The sequence below is a fragment of the Thermobia domestica genome, chromosome 5, assembly GCF_964235325.1.
Source record: "Thermobia domestica chromosome 5, izTheDome1.hap1.1, whole genome shotgun sequence".
NCBI lineage: Eukaryota > Metazoa > Arthropoda > Insecta > Zygentoma > Lepismatidae > Thermobia > Thermobia domestica.
In genome coordinates, this window is record NC_137458.1 from 20,448,459 (window position 1) to 20,473,066 (window position 24,608).

The window sequence follows — 24,608 nt, forward strand, 5'->3', positions numbered from 1 at the left end:
TAAATTAGCAAAAAAGTCTACAAATCTGATCCGCATCAACGAGGGCCGGATAAACGAGGTTGTACCGTACTTAGTGCCTGGTCAGTTTTGTTTTATACATTCAGTTGAAATTATTCGTTTTTGATCAACAGAAGAATATACTGGATAATATTTTACTTAATTCATATTACAGCAATGCAAATTAACAAATTATTTTATTAAAGATTGAACTCAAAAATTATAAAATAATTTAGTACAAAAAATAAAATCACAATGTTTGATCTGGACATGATGTACAACAAATAGACAGATTATACAAGTTCATACATACAGATTGAATCATACTTGTATTGACCTATCACACTGATTCCTGAGAATATTTCTCTTTCTTCCCATCAACCACTTCATTCTTCTAATAGTTTTAAAAGAATAAAATTAGCGCAAGTAGCAACGAAATAATGGTATTCGATTAAAGAAAGATAGATAGTAGTTCGGCCGCTCAAAGGTAAAAGGAATTATCTACATTTTGCTTGTTTTGAGAACAGCAGCAAAAAAAAAAAAAAAAAAAAGTGATTTTTGATAATTAACTTACTGTTAAAGATTTTGTTTTCTTTTCGGCATCAATGAGCAATAAGTGTTGATTGACGCCGAAAAGAAAGCAAGTCTTTAACAGTAACGTTAATCATCAAATACCACTTTTTTTTTTCGGTTATTCTCAAAACAAGCAAAATGGAGATACTTCCTTTTACCTTTGGGCGGCCGAGTTAGTTCTCAATCTGATAAACAATTTTACAGTCTTCGAGGAATTGTTTTTAACTTGAGTTAACACATCATAATTTCGCAATCGTCTTTGTTTTACAAATACTATTGAAAAGAATGTGTTTAACATAGAAACTTTTTTTTTCGAATAAAAGCTTAGTACAAAATTGTTTTTACGATATAGGAGTTAATCTCCATTTGCTACACAGCCAAACAATTTATATTACTTCAGTCAAATTTAATTCACATGTAGGGATTGCTTAACCTAAAATTTATTCAGTGGTATATTTGTATTTTTACAAATTGTTACAGAAAAGATTATTTTGATAATTGGCGACATATGTATATATTTTAAGACACCAACTTTGCATGATATGTATAAACATTACACTCACGTCTCCTGGTAAACATATACACGAATAAACCATTAAAATATAATTTTTAAAAATATATACAATATTACCATTTTCAGTTGACTTCTAAATAAACAATGAACAGTTAAATAATAAAAAATAAAGGTCTTACAAAGCAATCAGGATTCAAAAGATACGTGAAAAATTTTCGTATTATTACTTAACGAAATCTGATATTTCTACTATTCTCATCAGAGACAGAATAACGGTTTAAAAAATAAATAAAAATAACAGATGAAATATTTTGAAATGAAATGAAATATTTCGGTTTAACGTCCCACGATTACGTCTTTTCGGCTAAGGGACACGGTGACTGAAGGAAGTGAATAATGATGGAAAATTTAGTGGAATGAAAAGTGGAAGGAAACGGGAATACCCGAGAAAACCCACGAACACGATGTTGTCCACCACACGAAATATTTTTTATCAGATCATTCCAAAGATTTTAAAACCGAAACCAACAATACTGAAGATTTTACAGAAAAAATTAACAAAAATTTCATAAATTTTCACAGAGGAAATTAAAAAAAAAAAGTACGATTTCCTTTGTTGGATAAGTAACAATATGCTAAAAACAACAGTAATACACTGGAAGCATTTTAAACCCAACAATCATTTCTGTGGAGCTCCTTCGTGGCTGACCCGGGTTCGATTCCCGGCGGGTTCGGATTCCACGTTAATCAGTAGGTCCACGTCTCATATAGCCTCGCTGCTAAAGGGACGTTAAACTCAAAATCAAGTCAACTCATCAATCATTTCTGTGTTGAGATGAGAAAATATGATGTGTTACTATTAGTATCCTCTCTTTTTCTTACACCTCACACTTAAAACATCCCACTCATTTAAACAAATCTGAAAAACAATTGCATAGTTTTCATGATTCTTCATGCTTTACCAAATTTTAAAATTGTATTTCAATTAGATTTTTTTAAGTCACTAGAAAATGTCTATTTCTTTCAATCCTCACAGTTTTTACATTATTATTATTATTATTATTATTATTATTATTATTATTATTATTATTTATTCTAAATCCCTTTTATTTCTAAATAAGTCTGACGTTTATAGCTGAAGACAAATTCCAGTTAAATAGTACTGCAATATTCTTTCTTTCCTATTTTTTTTTAAATTTTTTTAAGCAAATAATATACACAAAGAAATGAAGAACGAAGCCAGTTTGGTGAAATTCAGTTGACGAAATGCTCACGAATAGCTCAGTTGGCAACTACTGAACGATAATCAAAAGAACATAACATTCAAAAAAAAAAAAAAAGTTTTGATTGTTCAGAACACTATAAACGAAACTTGTTTTTAACAACAGACTTTTCATAATATCCCCTACCGATCACCTTAAATTATCACAACCCTTGTTGAGTCTGGCAAGTTTAGAAATCACGTTACATTGTGAAGACTATTAAATATTTTACATCATAGTTCGTCCCTCCTTTCAATTTTAACAAGTTCTACTTCAAATATTAACGTTGCATTTCCTGGTATCTTCGGTGGGACGCCTGTTTTTCCGTAGCCAAGATCTGGAGGTACCACTAACTTTCTCTTCTCCCCTTCACACATTCTGAAATGAAACGACCAAGCACAAAATACTTCATTATGTTGTCATTCAAAAATATTCTAATATTTAATTAATTTAATCTAACTGGTTTCTAGTACGAAACGCAGATAACCTTTACAATGTAGTATTATGAAAACAACACAATGTTATTTAATATGGAAACCTTTTATTTTCTTATATCACCATACCGCAAAAGGCTATGATGGCATATATTGGTTTTTAAATATATGGAATGTTCAGAGCACAAGGAATCAAAGCTTGAAAACTTCTATTTTTACGTCCCACGTTTATAGGCTAAAGAAGACGGTGATGATGAGAAATGAATGAAATGGGGAATGATGGGACGAAACGCGAGAACCCCTAGAAGACCTACGCACACGGTGTTTGTCCACCACAAAACCCACTTGACGCGAGATGGGATCGAACCAGGGACCTCACATAGCAGAGGTGAACACTCTACCACTGAGCCACTGCGGCCCCGTACACAAGGATATCAAGTTACATCAGCAACGTTGTGAGAAAAATAGACAAAGTTTGAACGAAATTCCTAATTACAAGTGAAAGTGATTACACTGAAAACGACAGAATAATAGAAAAGATTTCATATAATATATATTCTCATATTAAAAAGGACAGATGTAAATGCATTTACAGGACACTTTTAATATAAATGTAAATTCCTTTAATTCCATTATGCTCTGAATGTTTTATACTACCTTTTTTTTCAGTTTTTATCGTTTAGATTATAATAATATAATAGTAATGAGAACATTCTTCTTGTATATAGAACTGATTTTAATGTCTGTTTTAACAAATATTTGCAAATAGAAAGAAATCTACAAAATCAAAGGCAATACTCTTTAATAAATAATATCGTTAGAGTTTCGGTAAATTATCTTTGCCTTCATCAGACACATTATAAAATCCAATTTCTAAGACTACAGCATTTTCTATACATCTTAGAAAAATGAGAGGAGCTCATATCTAGGAACCAATAAGATAAAATAGCTTCTCTAAAATAATACAAGTTTGCCATTTACAAAGTGGAACATTCAAGTGAAAGTTTTATTAAAAGTTGCAAATATATAAATATTAAAAATTCTTAAAAATAAAAAAGGACGGATCTTATTGGTTCCTAGTCATGAGCTCCTCTAATTTTCTGAAACATACGAGGTGTGACACACAAAAAAAAAAAAAAAAAAAAAAAAAAAAAAAAACGAGACTGTTCCAATAAGTCAGTGTACTTACAGAATTAGTTCTCTGTGATGTTATCACCTTCAAAGTAGTCCCCTTCAGCATTCACACACTTCTGCATTTGGTGCTGCTATTGCTTGTAACATTCCTGGAACGAGGTTTCTGGGAAGGCCCTTCAGGAGATTCTCCGTTTTCTCCTGAACATCTTTAACTGTGGTAAAATGGGTTCCCTTTATGCAAGATTTAATTTTGGGAAATAAAAAAAGTCGCAGGAAGCCAAATCTGGTGAATAAGGTGGATGCTCCATTACAGTAATGTTTTTGCTGCTCAGAAACTGCTTGACAGATAGGGCCTTGTGAGCGGGTGCATTGTCCTGATGCAACAGTCATCCATCACTCCACAACTGTGGCCTTTTTTTCCTAATTTTTTCACGAAGTCTTTTTAGTACTTCAATGTAGTAGTGCTGAGTAACAGTCTGACCACTGGGAACCCACTCAATCATTAGAATTTCCTTAATGTCGAAGAAGACAATCAACATTGCCTTGAATTTTGATTTTGACATGCGCGCTTTTTTGGGTCTTGGGGATCCTGGACATTTCCACTGCATCGATTGGCGCTTACTTTCAGGATCATAGGTAAAAATCCATGTTTCATCACAAGTTACAACAGATTCCAACAAATTTGGCTCGTTTCTAATGCGTTCTAGCATGTCCACACACAAGTCTTTACGGCACTGTTTTTGGTCATCGGACAGAACTTTTGGAACAACCTTCGCACAAATCTTCCTCATGTGTAATTCCTCAGTTAAAATGCGTCGAGCAGCTTCCCTATTCAAGTTAACCAACTCCGCCACTGCACGAACACTTAATCTTCGGTCACCCCGGATCACCTCACGAACTTTGGCAATGTTTTGGTCTGTAATCGTTGACCTTGGTCGCCCAGAACGTTCATCATCTTCAACATTGTCCCTTCCCTCCGAAAACCGTTTATGCCATTCAAACACACCTGCTCGAGACAAAGTTTCATCTCTATAAGCCTCAGTTAACATTTGAAATGTTTCTGTGGCTGATTTCTTAAGTTTCACAAGAAACTTGATGTTGATTCGCTGTTCAGTTTTTACACTAGACATCTTTTCGGCAGAATGCAGTTGCACGTTTCACTCACTGATGCAATACTCCCAACTGTCACCACCGGCTCAGTCGAAACTGGCAGCATGGATAGAGGAGGGATGTGGCATTACGTCACCAAAACAGTTGTTGCCAACTCCAATCCTTTTTCAAGTTATGCACTTAGTCTCGTTTTTTTTGTGTCACACCTCGTATAAGCTGTAGACTTAGAAATTGGATTTTATAATGTGTCTTAAAAAATGAAATGAAATCTTTAGCTTTACGTTCCACGTTTATGCCGGTTAGGCTAAAGAAGACGGTGATGATGAGTGATGAATAAAATGGTGGAATGAAGAAAGTGGGAGGAAACGGGAGAACCCCGAGGAAAGCCACGCACACAGTGTTTGTCCACCACAAAGTTCACTTGGCGGGGGCTGGGATCGAACCCGGGACCCCAATCACCAGAGGTGAACGCTCTACCACTGAGCCACCGCGGCCCCAATAATGTGTCTTATTAAGTCATTAAAGTCACTAATGTATACCACATAACTACCTACTTTCCTTCTACATATCATGTTTCCCTGATACAATGTCTCCAAATACAATAAGGTACGTATTATCTTTGTTTCTTTATTTTACATAACAGCGTATCATATATAAAATGAAAACATTAACTTATGAGTTATTTACAATATTTGGACATGAAGATGAATTACATGTGTGAAGGTACTGAACACTCCATATCTCAATCTTGTAAAAATTATTTCTAGAAACCAATCTTGAGACAATTGTACTTTCTTAAGCATTCTCTAATTTAACAGGTTCAATCTTGGTTGAATTACAGGTCTAGACGATCATATCTATTTTCCTCTGGAAAGCTTAGAAATCATTCGATCTTACGGAATTTTCACCAAACGGTTCCTCTCATACTTCGCCATAAACTCCTTCCAAGAAGCAGTCTCGTGAGAACTTTAAAAAAGAGATGCTTCATTACCTCTGAAGATTACTTATATAAACCTGAGGTGAGGATCAATCAACCATTCGGTCTCCATTATCAGGTTTGTCGATTGTCATCCGACAGAGGAAACATTCCGTTTAGGCTAAGGGAGACGATGATTAAGCCAAGTGAATGATGATGGAAGAACTGGCAGAATGAAAATGTGGGAGCCCGGAGGAAACCCACGGACACGATGTTGTTCACTGCAAACATACTTGGCCGGGATCGAACCCGGGACCCCACGCCCAGGGGTATGCGCTCTACCACTGAGCCACCGTCCCCCCCCCCAGCCACACATACAACATTCCACGAGAAGGGAGGACGTGACAAATCAGAAGTTCCGAATTACGTTAGATTTTTCAGTAAACTCATTCTTAGACCTTGGAACAAGTTGTAAGGGGACATAGTCATTGGTGCTTGGATAGACAGATATGTAAGTATCACTCTAATGAAAATATCTTACCTAGAATGGCCCATCCGATTGTGTTTGGTAAGCTGATGCAACTAATCGATACATCGTCTGACATTTAGCTTTACTGTCTACAAAACACTTTCATTTATATATTCTTTTACATTCATTTCGAAAATACTTAATTCATTTTTAGTTGTTGAATACCTGCAGGCAAAACGTTGTGTGTTTGTGTCGGTAATCTGTATTCCATTTTTATCCAAGAGTCTTGTGCAAGGAGCAGACATTGAAAATGGGATCGCGTCCCGCCAGTTGTGAAGTGCGCAGCGTGATCAAGTTTTTGGATGCAAAAGGACAGCGTCCATCGGAAATCCATTATGAAATGCGCAGCGTGATTAGTCTTTGGATGCAGAAGGACAGTGTCCATCGGAGATCAATCAAGAAATACACAGCGTGATCACGCTTTAAGATGCACAGAGAAAGCGTCCACCGGAGATCCATCGTGAAATGCCAACGTGATCACGTTTTTGGATGCAAGGAAAAGAGTTCATCGAAAAAGTATCTGTTTACTGGAACGTAATGAATCGGCGAAATGTGGCGAAGTGGTGCCGCGGTGTGATATTCACGAAGAAGAGAGGAGCAGGAGGACGTCCGTGATAACAGACGACCTTCGCAAATGCATTGAAGCAAAGCTGTGTGGGAACAGGCGGGCAACAATTAGAGAAATTTGTGTGATGTTTTCTGATTACCATTTGTCTCTGTACCTAAAGAAACACCTTAGTGGAAAATAATACTTTGACGCCAACGATGAGGTCAGGGAAGAAGTGACAACATTGTTCCAGATGTAGAAGCCGGACTTTTACGATTTTGGGATACAAAAACCTATTCCGCATTTGAACAAATGTTTGGATAAGTGGGACACTTATGTGGAGAAATAGCTAAATTACCAGTGTAGCTTTCTTTGCGTCCAATGCATTTCTTGTATGTCTTAAATTTTTGTTTGTATTTTTACTTTCCTGACAAGCCATGTATACTGTTTCTTTACTTTAGTAGATAATATGTAAGGTTTGCATAATTATAAATGTTTAGATAATTCAGAAACAGGAGGATTATTATTTCACGTCTTTTAAAAGTTCTTTCATTCTGACATGTGTGTTTCTTATATCAGGCCAATATGAGTCTGAGAACAATTGCGAGTGATTCAGTAAAACATAATTAAATATAATGGATTAACTTTTTTTAAAAAAGATATGTAGTTCGTGAAATTCTTACCAATATCTTTTGTAGGTGTTAAAGCTGATTTATATCACGCTTTTTCATACAGTTTGTGTAGGCCTTGTTTGACATTAGTAATGTAATTGCAGATTCAAACTCTACTGGAAATACAATGTCCCGGATAAATAATCGAGTAGTTCCGAATCAAAAGAATGACTCGTAATTGCAACGATTACATGTTTTGTTTCATTTAGTAGAACTGACCATTTGTTCAGTATTTACCCTTGTATTAGCGCTTACTTTTATACTAAGCTTTGAGGCTCTCTTTAAGTCTGTTTATTCGAATCTTATATTATTGTCTTTTGCAAATATTTTCATGCCAATATGCATGTTTGTTACATTGCTTTTACAAAGGGTACTACGAAAGTTTTGCAATACGGTGCTGCAACCATGTATCGCAGGAGTCTTGTTTCTTGGTGCATGCTGAGACATGTTCATACTTGCACAGTAACTGCTGCGCCAAGTCGATAGGCTGAGTTATTCATTAGCAGTGATAGTTTAAAGTGCTTGCTATGGCATTTTGGTCACGAAATGAGATACGTGCAGTTTTGCGGTATAACTTAGCGCGTGGTTTAAACGTAGACCAGTCATTAGAAGAAATAACTCTTGCATTAGGTGATGTCTGTCCGCATCATACAACTATATTCAGATGGTACAGAGAATTCCAAAGGAGAAATTTCACTTTGGAGAACGCTAAGAGGGTGGGAAGGCCACGAACGTCAGTTACAGAGGAAAACATTACTGCCGTTAGGAAAATGCTAGACGAAGATAGGCGAGTGACCTACCACCAGATTGAGGGTACCTTGGGGCTAAATGCACCAGCAACTCCTTCGATTCTGCATAATCATTTGCACGTGAAGAAACTTGTTGTCTCTGGGTACCACATAGTCCGGTGACTGGCGAGCAGATGACACGACGTGTGACATGGTACCGGGAGATGCTGCAAATGTTTGATAAGAGACAATCTCGATGTGTGAACAACATCGTGACAAGTGACGAGGCTTGGTTGAACTATTATGATGTGCCGACCAAGACTCAGAACGAAGTTTGGGTCTTTGATGATGAGAATACAACTGTAGCTGTCAGAAAATCTCGATCAGTAAAGAAGAAAATGATAGCTGTATTTTTCAAATCGAGTGAAATTGTGATGCGTCTCGTTTTGGGCAAAAAGATTAAAAAAAAAAAAGTCACAACTAAGTGGCACACTGAACAGTGCCTGCGTAAAATCATCGAATCTATGGACAGCCTACGTCCAAATTCACGAATGGACACCTGGTTATTCCATTATGACCATGCTCCAGCTCACCGCGCGAAAGCCTGCCCCGAATATTTGACCACAACAGAACTGAAACTTCTTAAACACACTCCTTACAGTCCAGACTTTGTTCCCTGTGACTTTGCACTGTTCCCTATGTGAAAATGGAGCTGAAAGGAATGAGGATCTTCTGACGGCTCGGGACAACGAGTGTGCCTTGCTCCCTAGTGAAACTGGCAGATCTGGTTTAACAATTAGTTTCGGAGGGTGGAGAGGTGTTGAATGTGGTGGACTCATCTTGAAAAACTTAAATAAATAAACCTGTATTGCAAAACTTTCCTAATATCCTTTGTAGTAGAAATATTGATTTGAAGTTATTCTCAGTATTTACAAAAGATCTTTTGAGTTAGCGGATTCTATACGTACTGCTCCTTATTTTTAGCCCTAAAACAAACTTTTCCCCACCTTATTTGTACCATATTTCATGTAATATGTCACATCCAGCCGGAATATTAAAACTACAATTAAGAAATCATAGGTTTTTAACCACGATATGCGGTGGTATGCTATACCGCCTATAGTTTTTCAGTGATGAAGACATACCGTCTCTTATTTTTCAGTGATCAAGACATACCGTCACTGGAAAATGAATGCTAATATAGCTTTAATAAAGCTGTTTTTATATATAGTAATTGATTAATAGCTTTGCTCGTCAAAGATTTTATATCTTATGTAGAAATAATTTCTAAGTTGCTTTGCTCGTCAAAGATTTTATATCTTATGTAGAAATAATTTCTAAGTTGCTAACACCGACATTTTTATTATTTTCCGTATCTTTTATTTTTAAGATGAGGTGTCTACAAAGAAGTTCATCCTTTGCTCCTACGCAAGAACTCGTGTTGGTTTGATTTGATTTGATTTTTAGTTTAGCATTTCCTTACCTTAAAAAATAAATAAATAAATAAAAACTTTTACATGCTTTCACAATAAATTCATATATCAGGAAGTTAATCCTCATAACATACATAAAGAGTATACTGTACGTGGCTGACATACAATAATGGTGGATTTGATTGTTCTATATTTGCAAGTGTAATGGGAACTTTCGTAGCATTCAAATCTGAAAATTTTAGCATGGCTGGATTTAGGAGTTGTCTGCTGTGGAAGAGGCGGAGCTTTCGGGGTCTGGAGTACCCAGTAGCGTAGCCAGGATTTTTGTTTGGAGGGCGCCTTAGTGTTGTGATATATATATGTGTGTGTGTGCGTGTGTTTGTTGCGCCAAAATGTTTAGTTTTAATAATAATAATAATAATAATATTTACATCTTTCTCTGAAGTACTGCCTCATTTAGATATTTCTTCGTTGTTTCTCGATTGCTGTTTTTGCATACTTTCTTCGCCAAAATTACCACCACTACTGCCTTTTTTTCATTCTATCCACTTTTCTAAAACTTTTTTCGAGTCTTTCTCCGAATTAATATCTTGTTTTGATTTTTCTCCGTTATTTCTTGGTTTCTTTGTTTGTACATTTTCCTCACCAAAATTAACACAATTATCTTTTTTTCAGCTTTAATCACTTTTGTAAAACGTTTTGCGATATTTTTAAATTGCAAAGTAAGTTCTTACTTCGACACCATGAATGCATTCTCTTCTGAACTGCTTTAATTGATCAAATGTCAGAGACTGTTGTGAGATAGTCACACGCTACAAGTCTTTACTATTGTTTTCCATCCTCTCCTGTTAATAATTTTTCCTCTAATATTTTTCATTTGAATAAAAGGAAAACACCAAAAGAAAATTTTTATTTTTACCCGTCCTTTCTTGCTTGCTTTTTTTTTTTTTTAATGTAGATTAAGGAAACTAGTTGCTGAGTATTTATCAAAATTCATTGATCACCGCTTTCTTTGATGTCAATTGCGGCTAAAAGTGAGTGGTGCGATATCCTTATTGCAATATTAAGGCGATTAAAGCGAAGTATTATAGTTAATCCTATTGGGAACGTTGGTGAATGATTCAAAATAGGCGATGACAGGTCACGTATTTTGTTATTTTTGTCGAGGTCAGTGATTTCTTGAGTTCAAATATGTCAGTTCCCTCTTAATCCTTCAACTAAGGTCTTTTTTTCGGAATCTTCTTTTATAATTAGAAAGGAACTGATTCTTTTCAATATTGTCTACCTCAATCTGCAAAGGCTTTGGGTCAAAGAAGATACGTGAAAACTGTGGTCATTGCTATATCAAACAGTAAAACAATAACTTCATGGTCACCATCCCTTCGGATAGCAGGGAAACTCGATTTCCAAAATGCAAACATTTTTTTTTTTAAACAATAAAGATAGCGTTGCCGAATACAGCTTTTCTAGGAACTGTTTAGTGACATAATCTGTTTTGAAACACAGAGTACATGGAAGGCAATTGATGTTTCTTCCGAGAAAAACTACAAACATCAAAGTACCAAAGTATATTGATGGAACCCTTGGAAGGGGGGGGGGGGCTGGGACCTCCCCTTCCCTTCGGCACTGGGAATACCCCTCAGTCGAGTGGGGGTCCGGGAGTTGTCCCGCGAGAAATTGCTCAAAAATTGTTCATACAAAAACTTGCTTTTTAAGCATTTTCGTGTATAATTCTCTAGAATACATCATAAGGGGATAGTTTTTTTTTAATTTTTCTCAGAAAGTTGGGACGGGGGACAAAGGTTCTCCATGCTCCCTTTCCCCGTAACTACGGACAAACTCTTCCATGGTTTTGAGTCATTATATAAGTAGAAATGCAATCTTCTAGGCAACATACCCTCACTGTATTTCAACATTTAGATAGCCGGTATGTCGAGTCAAAATTGTCATAAAACATACCACCTCTGCCTTTCTTCCACTTCGAACACTGTGTTTAACCATTATAAAATATTACCATGTGTAGAATCATTAATAAAATATCAACTTACCCTATCAAACCTTGATCCCAGCCTCTAATAACTTGGCCAGAGCCTAAGGTAAATGTCAGTGGCTGATCACGAATATAGCTGTTATCAAATTCAGTTCCATCTTCAAGGCTTCCCTGGAAAATACAAATATGAAGCATACAATGAGATCATGGACGTGTACGCACAGGAAATTTCAAGAATTATCAAACTCCTTACTTGTTTATTTGGAATCTTTCTTCATAATTTGTTCTTTTCGCGATATCAGGTCTAAACCTTTCATTTTTTTTTTTTTTTTAAAGGTTTCAAAAGGAACTTTTATTGACATTAGATTAAAATAATGAGAACGGTCGATACGAGGACCTTAAGTGCTAAAGTCAAAAAAAGAAGAAGAAAAAAATAATTAAGAAACACTTCAAGAAGCAATCTGGATGACTACATGATTACGCAAACAGTTGAAATTCCGAAATATATAAGAGGAAAATAATAATCCTTGACGTTCAACATAGGTAACAATATTCACTCTTTTATATTATTTAATAATCAATCGTAATTGATTCAGAAAAAAAAAATTAAAAGATAAAAAAAAAAAAGTCAGTGAAAACCTATTTTGAAAGAATTCTGTAACTGATATGTTAATTTGAAAAATGAAATACTTCAGTTTAGCGTCCCACGATTATGTTCTTAGGCTAAGGGAGACGGATGACTAAAATAAGTGAATGATCATAGAGAATTTGGTGGAATGAGTGTGGGAGGAAATGGGAGTACCCCAAGAAGACCCACGGGCACGATGCTATCCACCACAAACTTTACTTGTCTCGGGATCGAACCAGGGACCCTACACTTTACTGTGCCACCATGTCCCCTTTGTTAATTTGAGATCGATATTTCGAGTCCATTTCTGCTACTGATCAACAGAACAGGTGTCTTACAACTTGTTTTAGGTTCTACTTCATTAGAAAAAAATGCATTTGGTTCTTCTTGGAAAGTGTAAATACGTGTTTCAGAAAAAAAAGTACAGAAACGTAGATTATACATGAATAGTACATTTGCAGTGAACAGTATTATATAGCCACAACGGATCAGTTGCAGAACACTTGCAAAGTAAACTTTCACTGATAGTACCATGTGTTAGCTACGTATTGTGCCTAAAACTTTTTTTTTTTTTTTTTTTTTTTTTTTGGGTAAAGTATCGATGAATACTTACTGAGTAGTGCATATGAAGTAGATCTCCTTTCCTAGATTTTATTGAACAATTATCAACTCGTTTTCTGACTCCTATCTGAAGCTTCTTTTTCGTGCCTCCCGAATTCTTTTCTTCTTCACAGATTACAACCGACACGAAGACAAACAAGATTAAAATGGAATTTACAATGGACGTCATATTTAATAAACCTGAAAAAAATAAAATAAAAAGACTAATATATATTAGGTGTTTCAAAACAACACCGACAACGTTTGGGAGGTGATTCTTGACACTAAGATAAGACAAAAAGTATAGACCAACCTGGGTGCACAAATGCATCCTTTCGGAATTATAGGCTGCCGAAAACATGAAAAAAATGAACTTTAAAGGCCCATAGCTCCAAAACTATAAGATCTACCATAGTCGGGTCAAGACTTTACTTAGGAACTAGTATGTGCCCTATCCAAAAGTCTACGTTTGAGAATCCTAAGATACTCACGTAACAGTTTTTATAGAGGGAGTTTGCCTACAGGCATATAATCTGAAGTACTAACCAATTACCTTCATAAAAATAGTTGCTGAAGTACCGCAGGATTCTGAAATTTGGATTTTTGGATAGGGCACATACTAGTTCCTACGTGAAGTCTTGTCCTGACTATGGTAGATCCAATAGTAGTCCCTTTAAAATTATTTTTTTCATGTTTTCAGCAGCCTATAACTCCGAAAGGAAGTATTTGTGCACCCAGGTTGGCCTATACTTTTTGTCTTATCTTGGTGTCAGGAACCACCTCCCAAACGTCGGTGTTGTTTTGAAACACCCTGTATATACATACTATATATATACATGCATAATACATTTTTCCAACACACACACACACACACACTACCCTCTTAGCTACATCATAAATTCTCTACGTTTCTTATACCTGTGATATTGCAAAGTTCTAAAAACAAATCTACTTATTTCTCATTGATCTAGTACTATACATGGCTTTGGTACACGAAATGAAATCTTTCAGTTTAAAGTCCCGAGATATTTATGAATGTCCTGCCCCGAGATTCGTGAGTTCACATTTCACTAAATCTTTCATTAATCATTAACCTCTTTGAACCTAAAGGGCATAACTATGAAACGTTATATTCTTTTAACTAATATACAGACATACCTTGGCGCGGAGATTTCCTATCCTGAAACCGGATTAGAAGAAAACAAAACTATCCTGTGGTGAGCATGCACTACCAGTTACTTTGTTGTAAAATATCACAGTGACTCCACTGAAATCAACCTACACACAGTGGGTAGTATGTCGTGTCTCCTCATGCCTTGATAAAGGATGTAGATAAACCCATACAAATTAACAACCCAAGTGCCACGGCTCCTAAGGTTGTATACTATCGGTTCACTTAGAATAACATTACATCGTGCCTCTCATACTCAGATTAGCAATGACGATGTATAAACGAAATTAGGATATAAATCTTGTGAATAAAACTGTATTAAACCGGACCTACCTCGGTAATTTTTATTCAATTATTTTTCTTACGTAATTTAATACGAAGAATCGATTGGTGACATTATCTATTCCTGTAGGCGATCACAACAAAGTTAATTTCAAGGTCAAATCCAAACGAAGAGCCTAGTATTTCACTTCCGGTGGATTATTGTATGAGCATCCCTACCTTTCGCAGTCTATTTTAAGCAGCGGTCAACTCAAACCTGAACACAAAATTTGATTTGAATCATTTCTTTTGTATCTATTGCCTTTAGGAATTACGTCACACGAAGCCAAAAAAATCTTGACGAGTCGTCTAATTTTCAAATCTCGACTCGAAGTTATAAATAATGAGACCATCCGAATTGCTGAATTATCAACTTCATCGTTTTCTTTGGGTGGCCACTACAAACTAGCATTGCATCTCATTCACATCTGAAAAGGGCGAAGCAGGAGGGTACACGCGATAGCACGGGGGTGCGCAAGCAGAGAAGGCGCATTACTGAACGTGCGTATGCGCATTAAGGAAAATTTCTTTGTTTCAACATATACCTGTTTGTTCTCATTATTGAAAATAATCCCATTCTTTTCGTCTGGATAAGGATATCAACTAGACCTCTGTACAGTTTCTTTTTCTTTTCATATATACAGGGTATTTCAAAACAACACCGACGTTTGGAAGATGATTCCTGACACCAAGATAACACAAAAAGTACAGACCAATCCCGGTGTACAAAGGCTTCCTTTTGGACTTATAGACTGCTGAAAACATGAAAATCTCAACTTTAAAAGTCCATAGTTCCAAAACTATGGGATCTACCATAGTCGGGTCATACTTTACTTAGGAACTAGTGTGTGCCCTATCCAAATATACATGTTCCAGAATCCTGTGGTACTTCCGCAACGATTTTTATAGAGGTAGTTGGTGAGTACTTTAAATTATACGTCCGTAGCCAAACTCAGTCTACAAAAATTGTTGCGTGAGTACCTTAAGATTCTGAAACATGGATTTTTGATAGGGCACATACTAGTTGCTACGTGAAGTATTCACCCGAGTACAGCAGGTGCCATAGTTTTGGAGCTATGGGACTTTATAGGCCATGCCGGATCTCTTGTCACTAAATCCTCGCTTGAAACAAATGTGGTGCACAGCCTTAGCGAGGAGTCTATGCGCAAGCTCGAAACTTTTAATTGCAAACTTTTTAACTATTTGGGATTTGGTTTAATTTTGATCCGGTTACCTCCAGAAATTAGGACCTGCACGTATTCATTCCTCACATTAAATTACGTAGAAATCTTCTAAAACAAATAACGTGAGTGAGTCCGGTATTACCTATAATTGATTAGTATCAAACATTTCATTCTACAGGGAATTTTCCACTTTAACCCACGCTGACTTGGGGTTATTAGTTTCACAACCTTCCGGGAAGTGTGGGAAAATGAGTGAATGAAGTATGACAAATGTCAGGGGGTTTAGGGCGCTGCAGACAATGAGACTTAAAACGTCTTGACAACAGAATATAAAGTTTCAATTTCACATGCAAACATTTCTCTTAAAGAGGAGTGTATTTTCCGTGCGAGTCAAGTTTAGTCAAACCACTAATTATTGAAAAATTATAATTCTTTCACCAATTTGTTTCTTATGATCCTCCAAAGGATATACGCTGGACGACATTACAATACCCCACTTAGCATAGATGAGATTCAAAGAGAGAACCAGAAGTAACTGTTGAAAAGTTACAATTCTTTCAAAATTTGCGTATAAATACGGCTACCGGATGTATGACATAAAAACTACACTGCAAAAAATACAAACCAATCTGTGCTAGGTGGCCACTAAAAAGCAACAATATCTAACCGGGCCAAGCCACGGTGAAGCTGGTGGGTCCACATGGTAGTGCATCCAAGGGAGGCTGAGACATACGCGTAAGCGAGGGTACTGTAAAGACGTTTTCGCAACGAACAAGTTGAGTTGATTTTCAATTTAACGTCCCTTTCAGCAGCGGAGCTATATGAGACGGGACCTACTGAAACGTGGAATCCGAACCACATGAGCTCCCGCCGGCAATCGAATCCTAGTTTCCCACGCCAAAAGTGTGTATGCTAACCTCTTAACCACGAAGGCTCTCTCGCAACGATACGAACTCCAATAGCACTTGTAATGGTTTCACATTATTAACGCTAGACTTGTAAACATAAAATACAGCTTTCGTACACTGTGCAGAAATTCTCTCCCGGTGAATACATTCTAATACAGTAATATTTCATATGATTTCAATTGATTTTAACCGTTGTAAGACCTTGCAATGACTTCACACTAGTAACCCTAAAATACTGCTGTTTTACTTCCAAGGTAAGTATTTGGGCTCCAACGGGCGAATACACACAAAAAGGACAGCATGTGTAATGTTATCATCCCGGAAGTAAACAGTGATGTCCATTTTTCTGCAAGATGCTGTAAACGTCCGCAAGAGCAGGGCAAAATAGAACACGTGCCATAACTTCAGGGCGTCTATAAAGTCTGACTCCGGGCAATTTTTGCGGAAAAGGGTTGAGTGCATAGATAATCGGCGTACACGTATCCCATTATTTTTAGAAACACAGTTTGAATGAAAAAGTTGTGTCCCAGGGCCCCAGACATGGTCCACCTCACTACTTTCCAATAAAAACGGGGGTCAAGTAGTGTATCGTTTGAAAAGTATTGTGTAAAAAAAAAAAAAAAAAAAAAAAAAAAAAAATGAAGCAAGTCCCAAATTTTCTGTATGCTTACCTTGTACAAAATGATAGGCAGTCAAAATGTCAACATAGTTGTCGAGAAAGAGTCTGTGACCACCATTTTGCATATGTTGCTCATACAGACTCGGGACTTGTTGCAGCTGCTTCTTCTTCTTCTTTTTTTTAATCTTTTAAACGATATACTACTTGATTCCCTTATATTTCTAAATTGTGAGGTGGACCCTGTCTGGGACCCTCTGGGGGAATACGTTTTCATTTTACATGTGTGACCCGAAAAATAATGGGATAAGTGTGTGCCGATATTTCCCGTTTCTGCAAAATTGGCCTGGGGTCAGACTTTATAGATGCCCTATGGCACCTGCTCTTGCGGACGTTTACACCAGCTTGTGGAAAATCAGGGTTTGCCCAAGGGGGTCCACCCCGAAAAAACGCACCGAGTTTTTTCGGGTTGGACCCACCTGGGTTTTTGAGCTAATTGTTAGTATATTATTGGTACAACTATGATGATCACATTGAAAATGATTTTTATCAGAGTTTGGACTTTTCCTTGGGCGAATTAGATTCTTTCATGTTAAGGTATACAACATCATTCAACATAAGACCTTTATTAAATTCTGAATGCACTGAATTGGATTAAAAAAAAAAAAAAAAAAAAACTTAGCTTCAGATAAAAGAACAAATTAATATATAGATTATGCTTATATCCTATTTGAAATAAAATGTGCAATTTTATATTTTAGAAAATACTTTCCTTGAACAGCGTGCTCACCGACTTGGCGACGGTAAGGAATGTCATTCCTCATACGTTTGACGGGTTTAAGGTCATAGATGCCGTACTATCAGTAAATATGTAGTGCATTAGTAAAACTATTAGTATTTTTTTTATTACCTTTGATGGTAATACAAGTATTCTTCAGTAAAATTTGGTTTTCCAATAACAACAGTTTAAATTAGTTATTTGTTGCTACTCTTCAAATAAGCATTCTGGAGAATCAACACCAGCAATAGCGTCAAATTTAAGAAACTAAATGCTCCGAGTTCTGAAAACTACGTCACGCTTGCTATTTGAAGTGCTGAATTCAAACTTCCGTACTAGTGGAAGTTTCGATGTGCAGTAAAGGAACCTACATTTCCGAAAAAAAAAAAAAAAAAAAAAAAAAAAGAAGAAAGAAAAAATCTTCGCTAGAAGTGCTCGGGAAATTCCCGCAATTGAATGCACAAAGCAACGGAACTAAATACTTCAACAATAAAACTATTCATTTTACGCTAGAAAATATTTAATTTCGTTTACGACATTTTGAAACATTTACTTTTATTAAAAATGGATTATATCTTTGTTAAGTGTTTTAAATTAATTTTCTGGAAAGAACCGTCTCGAGAAATTCCCGTAACTCAACGCACCAAATATGGGAAATGAACTTTAACAATAAAACCATTTATTTTACGCTGGAAAATATTTATGCCCTATAAGACATTTTGAAACATTTATTTTATAAAACATCAGTTATATCTTTGATTTAAATTAATAAATTTGGTGTTCATATTTGGCGAACGTCACTGAGGATCCTGGAATAATTTGATCTACAATTGTTCGTTCGTCTGCTTGTACCACACATACTGCAGGGTGCCACTTTCGGTATTTACCCTTTAAGTGATAGTAGTTATATTTCTAACCATCCACTGTTTACAAGTCCTCGCTACATTCCTGGATGGATAGTGGTTACTCAAATAATCACCCGATTCTTTTCTACAGTGTACATAAAGGGGAGCACAGACACACACACCTACAAGAACAACTTGCATGAAAGATTTGTTTCATCATGCATGTTGGAAGAATTTTTTTGCCCACACACGTACTAACTTATTGTCCAACTTACTAGAAGAATGAATCGGAGGAAAGTCACGTGATTTTTTCGGGGTTAAATTCCAAAGTTGGGCGTCCGTTTCCAGCAAAATTTTTAAAATTTACAGGAAATATATGGATAATTTGATCGTTTGTGTGCTTGATAATATATAAGAGTCTCGAAAAATATGTTTATTTGTTATATATAAGCGGTTATAAACATGGGACTATATGGCGAGCGGAGGGAACTATTTGGCGCAAGGTAACCGAACAGTTGCATTGTGGGAAAGAAACTAGCATTTATGTTACCAACGTGGCGAATGTACAAGGGCAGTGAACTAGCAGTTTTAACATTTGTGAAGGAATACATTGATAACGAGCAAAATCTTTTAAAAGTTTGTGAAGAGCACGGATTAATGAACCTAATAACAAATTGCAGAAAGTGTGGAAAGGAGATAACAGTGAAAAAACTTGACGAAAGCGGACGCCCAACTTCGGAATATATGCCTTTTTTCGCGATTGGCGGACCTAAATATAAAACAACCAACTTGTATGAACGAGTACAGACCCGGTAAACAGGCATGAAGAACGGCAAAACCATCATGCATGTTTACAAGAGATTTTGAAAACTTTCAACATGCATGAACGAGGCCATACACGATCAGCTTCCCTGTGATTTTATCATTTTTTCTGCATGTTGCAAGGTCTCTTCATGCATGTGTCTGCGTGTATGAGACCCTTAATGCTTATTACCCAGGCAAAGTAGCACGTTAGCACGTTATAAAATCATGTTATGACACTAAAAAAACTAAATACAACGAGATATTTGTGTTGGTACTTACAGGGAATTTTGCCACTTAAAAGGTTAAGTTTAAATTTTCAGGATACAAGCACGAGACACACTAAATTTCTTGTATAGATTTTGGCGGCATAACAACGTAAAATTTCAAAATGGCGGCCATTTTTTTCAAAATAACAGGTATTCACGCTACAAAGCATAAGTTATGGTCTTTTAAGTTGAAATTTTCAGAGTAGAAGCACGAAACACTCTAAATTAGCTGTATATATTTGGGAACGATCCAACGTAAAATTTTAAAATGACAGTCATTTCTTTAAAACAGCAGTGAATAGAAAATTGTTGCGAGTTGTGACAATGATAATCTTGAAATATAAATCACATTTTAACACTCTTACCCCAAATATATTGAAATACTTCGAAAAAAAAACAACCGAAAAAACCCATATGGCCCAGGTGGGTTGAGCTTATTTTTTTTTTAAAGGGTTTTTTCAAACCCTGCAGAAAATAGACATTACTGTTTGCTTCAGAGGTGCTAACATTACACATCCTTTCATGTTTGTGCATATTTGCCCGTCCAGGAAAGTACTTGAGCTCGACCGAACAAATAGGCATAGAAATAAAAGTATGAACAGTGATAGTATCCCTAAAAGGATAGACGATGTCCGTTTATCTGCATGATGGTGCACATGTGCACCAACAGATGGCGCTACATAGTAGCAGAGAGAGACCACCTCATATCTACCGCTACACTATTCCCAACTGTGAAGCTGCAAACGCTTGTTCTTCGCATGAGGGAAGGTTAAATATGTAGTGAGATGTCAAATGGTGCGGAGAGTGATGATCAATCAAATCATTGTAGTGCGATTGGTTGGAATGAAAGTGCGACGCAAGGTACAGTCCGCAGCAAAAAACCTGCAATATGAGCATGTAAAAATAAATGAAATCTTTGAGTTTTACGTCCCATGGTTACGCCGGTTAGGCTAAAGGAGACGGTGATGATGAGTAATGAATGAAATGGTGGAATGAAGAAAGTGGGAGGAAACGGGAGAACCCAGAGGAAACCCACGCAAACGGTGTTTGTCCACCACAAAGTTCACTTGGCGGGGGCTGGGATCGAACTCGGGACCCTAAGCACTAGAGGTGAACGCTCTACCACTGAGCCACCGCGGCCCCTATGAACATGTAAGTTTATTGTGAATCGACGAAGTCTTTTGCTCCAAAATAAGTGTGCAGGGGAGGACGCCGCGGTTTCTCCTGGCGTGATTCGGGCCACTTAGACGTTATGTTGATTCCCTGCGCTGTTAGACGTGGTTTCACAATAAATTTACATGTTCATGTTGCAGGTTTTTTGCTACGGACTGTACGTCATGAAGAAGGAATTGGTCTGGAAGATGAGATATTTGCATGTTCTCTCGAAGAACTAATTATGCAAAAATATGGAAATCAGTTAGAAACTGAAAGTATTCGAACGTTAGAGCGTAGTGGCGAGAAGTGTGTAGTGAATGAAGAGGAAGAAGTGAGAACGTATAATTACACTACAAATCCTGCACGAGACAATGAAAGTAGCCAAAGTGAATACAAACAGTCGCCGAAAAGGTGTAATTTTGGCAGTATGATTACAGTTTACTGGTGCCACACTCGAGATCATATTCGAGGATTATCATGTACGCGGATTCAACTCATATAAATAAAGACTCCTGCAATGATACCCGAAAATGAAGATAAAAAGCAATATTAAATGCGTGTTACAATATGTAGCAAAGAAACGGCAAAACACGGCTGCGTTCAAAGGAAATCGTACAATACACTTAAAGACAATCAAACATGGTACCATACTAAAGTTTGATGAAACGCGAGATATTGGCACTTAAACTTACAGAATTTTGGTTGGACCCTGTCTGAGACCCTCCGGGGGACCCTGGAACACAACTTTTTTTATTCAAACTGTGTGTCTCTAAAAATAATGGGGTACGTGTACGCCGATTTTTCTATCCACCCAACTCTTTACCGCAACAAGTAGTCCTGGGTCAGACTTTATAGACGTACTGAAGTTGTGGCACGTGTTCTACTTTGTCCTGCTCTTGCGGACGTTTACAGCATCTTGCAGATAAACGGACATCACTGTTTGCTTCCGGGATGCTAACATTACACATGCTGTTCTTTTTGGCGTATTCAACCGTTCGAGCCCAAGTACTTTAATTGTTAGTATTTAATTCTTCCGCGTGCCGAAAGTTGTTCCTTAAAAACGATTTTTCATGTGGAGTATTGAATTCTACCTGTAAATTTTGCAAAATGTGGTGTGCCTAAACTTGACCACCACACATTTTTCTTACACTACTTCCAGCTTCTTAATTTAGTTTGAGATATAAACTTTTCTATGAATTAAATTTTGCATTTATTTGCACAGATTCTTAGCCTATACCGAAACTGTAAACTAGAAGTATGTATTATTATAGTTTGCTTAATACTATAATATGTATTATTATGTATTATTATTATACGTATGTATTATTATAGTAAACTGGGTTTATAGAAAGTATCAGGCATATTTTTGGAATTGAGAGGTCAGAACTTTTTGCATAAAATTCGTACTTTCTTTCTATGTTTTGTATTTTTGATGGTTTAGGTTAGGATTTTGGGTTTGGGCGGCCAGAACTCTTTGCTTAAAATCCGCACTTTCTTCTCATATTTTCTGTTTTTGGTGGTTTAGGCTAAGTTAGGTTAGTGCTTAGTAATTACGCTTACGTACCATCAACATATTTCTCCTGTAAACATGGTGCTTTTTTTTTCTTTTTACCAGATTTTGGCCCCAGTTACAAAATTATCCCGACTATCATTAGCGAGATTTTTACTTAAAAAATCTAAAAATACAACTGCTTTAACTCATCGGGACGCCCGCTTTTCCGTATAACACGAGGACGCGCGCGTTGTACTTTGTACAATAGACTTTTTTTGCACGTTCTTCGGTGGCTATAAATATTACTGTCTCACAACTGATCATGAACAGAGCGACGTCCGGTGAGACAAGGATAGGGGGGAGAAATGGCCAAGAAACACATTGTGGTTGCTAACCGCCCAACTCAAAATTACACGACAACGCAAAAAACTATGCCTGTTGTACTTTATACAACAGCGCGCGTCCCGGAGGGTTAAAAATTCGTTTTCTGCTTCTTTCATTATCATAACTTAACCTGATCATACATTACTAAGATACTTAAAACTACTCTAATACACATTAGATTATTTTATTTGATCTTAGCGTCCTTTTCAACAACGAAGCTATATGAGACATTGACCTACAGCTTAATGTGGAATCCACACCACATGATCTCCGGCCGGGAATTAAACCCGGGCCTCTCATGAAAAAGGCGCATCAGATAAGCGCTTAGTCACGAGAAAGATCTAATATAAATTAGGGTAAACGTTTTAGCAGACGGGTCCAGAAGCACGTAAATATTACAAAATTTAAGGGAGAAATGGAATTGCAAGTACTTAGACCTAACATAATCTAATCAAATCTAACCTAACTGAACTTACTTAAACTAACCTAATATTAATAAAAATGAGCGAAATTATGGCCTATGTTTAGCAGAAGGGGTCCAGCTCTTTTCTCTAAAAAATGTTACAATTTTGGTAATTTCTGTCACATTCGGTAAGTTTAGGGTAGGTTATGTTAGTTTAAGCCAGCTTGGGTTAGTTTAGTTCAGGTTAGGTTAGGTTAGTTTATGTTAAATTAGTGTAGGGGTCCCGCATAATTTTCCAAAAAGTGATAGAATTTCGCTTATTTCTATAATATTAGGTCCGTTTAGACATTTATTCCGAAGTTGGGCGTCCACTTTCGTCAAGTTTTTTCGCTGTTATCTCCTTTGCACACTTTCTGCAATTTGTTATTAGGTTCATTAATCCGTGCTCTTCACAAACTTCTAAAAGATTTTGCTCGTTATCAATGTATTGCTTCACAAATGTTAAAACTGCTAGTTCATTGCCCTTGTACATTCGCCATGTTGATAACATAAATGCTCGTTCCTTTCCCACAATGCAACTGTTCGGTTACCTTGCGCCAAGTAGTTCCCTCCGCTCGCCGTATAGTCCCATGTTTATAACCGCTTATATATAAGAAATAAACAGATTTTTCGAGACTCTTATATATTATCAAGCACACAAACGATCAAATTATCCATATCTTTCCTGTAAATTTTAAAAATTTCGCTGGAAACGGACGCCCAACTTTGGAATTTAACCCTAAGTTTAGGTTAGTTCAGATTAGCTTAGGTTAGTTTATGTTAGATTTGGTTACGTTATGTAACGTCTAAATACTTGCATCATTCATTTCTCCTGTAAATTTTGTGTTTTTTACGTGCTTCTGGACCCCTTGTACTAATCATACTCCGAAATTATATTTTTTCAGAAATTATGCCGGAAATTATGCCGGACCCCTACCTAACCAAAACTTGTCTAACCTAACCTAATGTGAACAGAAACCTAAACCCCTTCTGCTAAATATTATCCTCAATTAGAACAACCGTGCTAATACATGAATAACAAAGTAAAATGTTCAAAAAAAATAAAATAAAAAATCTTGAGCTGAAGATTTTTTGTCTTCAATTGCAAGACTGAATAATATACCATAAAGCTTATCGCATAAACAACAATCAGTTAACAACCTTCTTCTTCTTCTT

General features: G+C 36.5%; 1 protein-coding gene across 1 annotated transcript; it reads right to left on the reverse strand.

Annotated features, from left to right (window-relative positions):
• Window positions 1-175: 175 nt before the first annotated feature.
• LOC145685778 (peptidyl-prolyl cis-trans isomerase FKBP2) lies at window positions 176-24,608 on the reverse strand. The gene is made up of 4 exons (XM_081758301.1): window positions 24,556-24,608; window positions 13,080-13,267; window positions 11,897-12,009; window positions 176-2,724 (listed from the first exon to the last, which is right to left on the reverse strand). The coding sequence occupies exons 2-4, from the start codon at window positions 13,254-13,256 to the stop codon at window positions 2,580-2,582; spliced, it is 435 nt and encodes a 144-aa protein (XP_081614427.1). The 5' UTR covers window positions 13,257-13,267; window positions 24,556-24,608; the 3' UTR covers window positions 176-2,579.